At 41.3% G+C, this 6,195-nt stretch overlaps 1 protein-coding gene across 1 annotated transcript; it reads left to right on the top strand.

The window, feature by feature from the left end:
- Positions 1-1,288: 1,288 nt before the first annotated feature.
- Positions 1,289-3,350, top strand: LOC137742567 (L-ascorbate oxidase homolog). The gene is made up of 2 exons (XM_068482474.2): positions 1,289-2,774; positions 2,895-3,350. The coding sequence occupies exons 1-2, from the start codon at positions 1,417-1,419 to the stop codon at positions 3,193-3,195; spliced, it is 1,659 nt and encodes a 552-aa protein (XP_068338575.1). The 5' UTR covers positions 1,289-1,416; the 3' UTR covers positions 3,196-3,350.
- The last annotated feature ends 2,845 nt before the right edge of the window (positions 3,351-6,195 follow it).

The raw sequence follows: 6,195 nt of genomic DNA on the forward strand, positions 1-6,195 counted from the left end.
AAAAAACTAATAATATTTTAAATGGGCTGGGTGCCAACGCATTTTGTAGGGGTGTAGATCATTTGTGCCAGCGCATTTTTTAGGGGTGGAGATGCCTCTGGCCTATTACTGTTCATTGGGGTCTATCACTGTTCACTGAGTGAATTAAATGGGCTGGGTGCTGGAGCTTTTTTTTAGGGGTGGACTTGCTCTTATGTCTTATGTTTAAAAGCATAAGCTCACACCCACCGTTTTATTTTTACTTTTTTGCTTCTCTCTTAAATATCACCTTTATGTTTATTTTTATGGGGTTTTATTACTCTATTTTAAGATCACACCACATATATCTTTATTATGTACCTAAAAGGCTAAAACTCTCACCTTTTTTTAAAATGGCATTATTTAATGTTCAAATTAATTAGTTTATATAATATATAATAAATTATTTAAATCCGTTTTGTCCGTCTAGGTGTGTATATGAGCATTACTATCCTCTTCACTCTAGTATTTTTTCTAGTTGTAAGATGTTGTCTCTGTAATCCAACAATTCATTCATTTATTGATTGTAATAAGTAACATTGCAACAATAGAAAAGTGATTGGAATTCGATGTACTGGGTAGGGACTTCTCTTTCAGATACAATTAGTTGAAAAATTAGATTATGAAAACTTAACAAGTGCATTTGCATCTAAAAACGCGAGACGATTAATATTTGAGTAATATTTGTATATCTTTCTTCTTTTGATATTAATGTTTAATGATATTTGATGTAGAAATAGACATTTCATGTATTTAGTGATTTTTTTTTACACATATCAATGTACAAAGGGTCAGGAGTTAGAGAACTCTAGGGCTTCATTTTGAAGGCTCGCATAGGGCCCCCAAATTCTCAGGCCAGCCTTGATTAGAGTGTTAGTCTCTTAACTAAAAATTCGTGAATATTGATATATGAATTCGATGATGTAAAGTAATGGTCATTTCGACTAATTCCGTCATAACTTTTATAAAAAAAAGGTTTAAGGGTACAAAAATGGATAAAAATTCTAATGGAGTTAACAAAAAGACCATTATTCTATATTATAAAAAGTTCAGAACCAATACTTACAAGTATTTAATTCAAGCAATAAAACTAAAATTGAACTAGTGTTCAAGGGCTATTGCTACAATTTTTTCGGAAAAGAAAATGTAAGGGCGGGCGCAATGCAAGGGACAAGAAAGAAGGGCGAGCAGAGAGACGATTCCGGAAAGTTAAATTTTAGCGGTAGAAAAACTGTGAAACAAGTGTATAAAAAGGGCAAGGATTAGGAACGAGGAAGATCGTAGAAGAAGAAGCAACGGTCTTCTTCGAATAAAACCATAGATCGATAGGAATTTAATTAAATATTGATTGAGGAAAGGGTTGAAATTAATAGATCGATAGGAATAAGAAAGCTATAGATGGCTTCCGTGATGTATGCGCTGTTGCTGTGCCTCTCAGCCGGAGCACTTTCGGTGGTCCAGGGTGAAGACCCTTACCTGTTCTTCACATGGAATGTCACCTACGGAACCATCTCTCCCCTCGGAGTCCCCCAGCAAGCAATTCTCATCAATGGCCAGTTCCCAGGACCCAACATCAACTCCACCAGCAACAACAACATCGTCCTCAACGTCTTCAACAACCTCGATGAGCCATTCCTTTTGACATGGAATGGCGTCCAGCAGAGGAAGAATTCGTGGCAGGATGGAACCCTCGGAACCATGTGCCCCATCGCCCCTGGTACCAACTTCACCTACCGCTTCCAAGTCAAGGATCAGATCGGGAGCTACATGTACTATCCCGTCACTGCCATGCACAGGGCAGCAGGCGGCTTCGGTGGGCTCCGCATCAACAGTCGTCTGCTCATTCCCGTCCCATATGCTGATCCCGAGGATGAATACACCGTCATGATCGGCGACTGGTACACCAAAAGCCACACCGCTCTCAAGAAAATCTTGGACAGCGGCCGCTCCATGGGAAGACCCGTCGGCGTCCTAATCAACGGCAAGAACGCCAAGGGAGACGGCAAAGACGAGCCCCTGTTCACCATGAAGCCAGGGAAGACCTACAAGTACAGGGTCTGCAACGTGGGGCTCAAGAACTCCCTCAACTTCAGGATCCAAGGCCATCCCTTGAAGCTTGTCGAGATGGAGGGCTCCCACACCGTCCAGAACACCTACGAGTCCCTTGACGTGCACGTGGGGCAATGCTTCTCGTTGCTAGTCACTGCAGACAAAGAGCCCAAGGACTACTACATGGTGGCCTCCACCCGATTCACCAAGACCGTGCTCACCGGCAAAGGCATTATCCGCTACGAAAATGGTAACGGCCCTGCATCCCCCGAGCTCCCCGAGGCTCCCGTAGGATGGGCCTGGTCTCTTAACCAGTTCCGTTCCTTCCGCTGGAACCTCACTGCCAGCGCTGCCAGGCCTAACCCTCAGGGCTCCTACCACTACGGAAAGATCAACATCACCCGCACCATCAAGATCGTCAACTCCGCCTCCAGGGTGGATGGCAAGCTCCGGTATGCCGTCAACGGAGTCTCCCACGTGGAATCCGAAACCCCACTCAAGCTGGCTGAGTACTTTGGTGTGGCCGACAAGGTCTTCAAGTACGACACAATCGAGGATGAACCCCCAGCCACCGTGGAGGACAAGATCACCTTGGCACCCAACGTTGTCAACCAGACCTTCCGTGACTTTGTAGAGATCATCTTTGAGAACCACGAGAAGAGCATTCAGTCATGGCATTTGGATGGATACTCCTTCTTTGCCGTCGCGTAAGTCCATAGCTAGTGTCTCTCTTCTACGTAATATGTATATATGCATTTTTATACCTAGCTAATAGTACTTACTTACATATTCATATATTCAATCAATCCTACTCTTATTACGTGCAGCATTGAACCCGGGAGGTGGACCCCAGAAAAGAGAAAGAACTACAACCTTCTTGACGGAGTGAGCAGGCACACCATCCAAGTGTTCCCCAAATCCTGGGCTGCCGTCATGTTGACCTTCGACAACGCAGGAATGTGGAACGTGAGGTCTGAACAACCGGAGAGGCGCTACCTCGGACAACAGTTCTACGTGAGCGTCCTGTCCCCTGCACGCTCCCTCAGGGACGAGTACAACCTCCCAGAAACCGCCCAACTCTGTGGCATTGTCAAGGATTCGCCTAAGCCCCCTCCATACAGCTCTTAAACGATCACTTCGTCATCCACTAGTATATTATATATATGATTGCTAGTACTGTAACACCAAAAGGAATCGCCATCAAGCAGTGGGCTGGCTGATTGATCATGCATGTATCAACCCTTTCCAAAATGCAATAAATTTACAGTTCTAATATTACCGTATATCTATCTCTCCTGTTCCAGCCCACATTTACCATGTCGATGTTCGCTAGCTAGGCATGGATTATTAACAACATAAAGACTCAATACATACATAATATAAAAATTAAATCTGAAATATAAATATATACACACACACACACATGTGTGTTGTAGAATTAGTGGGTGAATGCCCACTCAAAGGAATAAAGACTTAGGAATATTGTTTAATACTTTCAAAAGTATCGTCCTTGTATTTGGATGGTTGTAGTTAGGGGAGTTACTCTATAAATAGAGCTCTTCGTGTGCTATCTAAATGTACACGGCAAAAAGAAAGAAAGCAAGAGAAATAATATCAGGATCTCTCACCTCCTCTACAATACTTTTGTGTTATAGTGTGATATTTTGCACATGCTTCGCTCCTATCCTTAGCAAAGGCTATCTCTCTAACTTTTGCCTATTTATAACACATTATCAGCACGACTCTCCAACCTTAACTAGTTTCCATCTCCTTTCACCGAAAAGAAAAAAAAAAAGCTTCCTCCAAGGATTTTCATGTTCTTCTTCTTCCTCTGCCTCACCTGCGTAGTGTACCTTCGCGAAGACTTGCTACCACTATGCCTGCTTCTCGTTCTAAATTTAACAATTACTTATATCTTTGATTTCTTGTTTGGTGTAGTTCCTGATTACTAACCCAATATGTATTTATGTTAATTTTACTGTAATCAAAGATGGTGTGGTACACTCGCCCATCTTGAACTACAAATTCAATTTCACTGTGATCAAAGATGGTGCGGTATAATCGCCTATCCTACTCTGCATATTTAAACTACTATGCATATTTAAATTTTCCTGCTGTTTTAAGTGGTGTGGAATAATCGCCCATTCTATGCTTGTTTCGATGAGAATGGTGCGGTACAATCACCCTTCCCATTAATTATGTAAATATCGAGCCTGAAGTTTCAAGTGCTTATCATTTTGGTCTGAAGATCAAAAATGAAAAATTTGTAAGAACCAAAAGTTCTAACACTATATTCCTCTAGGAATACATATTATTACAAGTTCTTACACATCTCATCTTTCTTTCAGAAAAGAAAATGGCAAACTTGGCAAAGCTTGATTTTGTTGCCCTGGACATTACTAGGAATAACTACCTTACCTGGGTAGTGGATACCAAGATCAATTTGGAGGCAGGGAATCTTGGAGAAACCCATTAGGGAGGAAAACAGTGCATCCTCTCAAGATTGGGCGAAGGCCATGATCTTTATCTATCGCCACCTTGATGAAGGACTAAAGAGCGAGTACTTAACGGTTGAAGATCCATTAGCTCTCTGGAAGGCATTGAGAAACAGATACAATCACCAGAAAACGATGATTCTTCCAAAGGCTCATTATGAGTAGACTCACCTAAGGATCCAAGATTTCAAGTCAGTGGTTGAGTACAATTATGCGATGTTCAGAAGTAGCTCCCAGATGAAGCTATGTGGGGGAAACCATCACTAAGAAGGATATATAGAAAAAGACTTTCAGCACCTTTCATGCCTCCAATGTTCTCCTGCAGCAGTAGTATAGAGAGCGACGCTTCACTGAATACAACCAGCTGATATCTGTGCTTCTGGCAGCCGAACAAAATAATGAGCGCCTAATAAAAAATCATCAGTCCCGACCTACTGGATTTGCATCATTCCAAGAAGTGACTGCTACTTCCCTCGAAGTGAACGCCATATCCTCTGGTGGCAATAATCATAAACGATGATGTGGCCACAAGCGAGGTCGGTGGAACGGGAAAGGCAATATTCATGGTGTCCAGTTTCACACCAGGTTCTAAGGCAAAATTCAGGCCCGAGCTTTAAAAATGTAAATCACCACAAAGGCAAAGCTCATGTGAACAATGCTCCTAGAAACTCTAAAGGAGCTTGCCATAGGTGTGGTGGCAATGGGCATTGGGCGTGTACCTGTCGTACCCCAAAATATCTGGTGGATATATATCAAGTCTCCCTCAAGGAGAAGGGTGTCGAGAATAATTTCCTGGACCAGGCTAGACTAATGGATATACTTGATCCAGTGCTCAACTTATCAGGGCAATTGAACACAACCCACCTAGATTCCTCAAAATTCATTGTGGAAAGAGGGAATGAAATGTATCGGTCCGACTGAATCATTTATGTTTGATGTACTTTTATTATTTTGAACTTGTAGTTTAAAACTCGCATTTCAATTAAATAAAAGTGGCATTTAAATTTCCTGTTAATAAGTTGTTATTAACTGTGATTCCATTTACTCAGAAAGCATGGATAAAAAATGTGGTTATTCTCAAAACATGAGAAATGGAGGAGATTTTTGTCTTGCAGATAGTGCAACTACACATACAATACTTGAAGATCGAAAGTATTTCTCAAGCTCGATACTTACAAAAGTAAGGTTAACAACAATATCAGGCCAATCAGATGTAATTGAAGGCTCAGGGAAAACCCATATTATGTTACTAAATGGAACAATATTGTCAATACAAAATGCATTGTATGCTACTCGATCTACTCGAAATTTGTTGAGTTTTAAAGACATATGTTTAAATGGATACCACATTGAAACGAAAAGTGCAGAAAATGTGGAGCATCTATGCATTAACTTCAATAATACCCAGAAGCGTATATTAGAGAAGTTGCGTGGTTTGACTAGTGGATTATATTATACATACATAAATACAGTTGAATCACATATGTCATGAACCAGAAGTTCATTGATTCAAAGATTTACATGTTTTGGCATGACCGGCTGGGTCATCCAGGATCTACCATGATGCGTAGGATCATTACCAACTTTAATTGACATCCATTATTGAGCAGACACATTGCTATCTCAAATGATA

This window comes from Pyrus communis, chromosome 11, assembly GCF_041283825.1.
Source record: "Pyrus communis isolate YQ-2024b chromosome 11, ASM4128382v1, whole genome shotgun sequence".
Taxonomy (NCBI): Eukaryota; Viridiplantae; Streptophyta; class Magnoliopsida; order Rosales; family Rosaceae; genus Pyrus; species Pyrus communis.

Excerpts from the sequence above, each read along its gene's own strand:
- LOC137742567 (XM_068482474.2), top strand. The coding sequence starts at position 1,417 with ATGGCTTCCGTGATGTATGCGCTGTTGCTGTGCCTCTCAGCCGGAGCA. Across the intron at positions 2,775-2,894 it reads TACTCCTTCTTTGCCGTCGC|CATTGAACCCGGGAGGTGGA; the intron begins GTAAGTCCATAG and ends TATTACGTGCAG.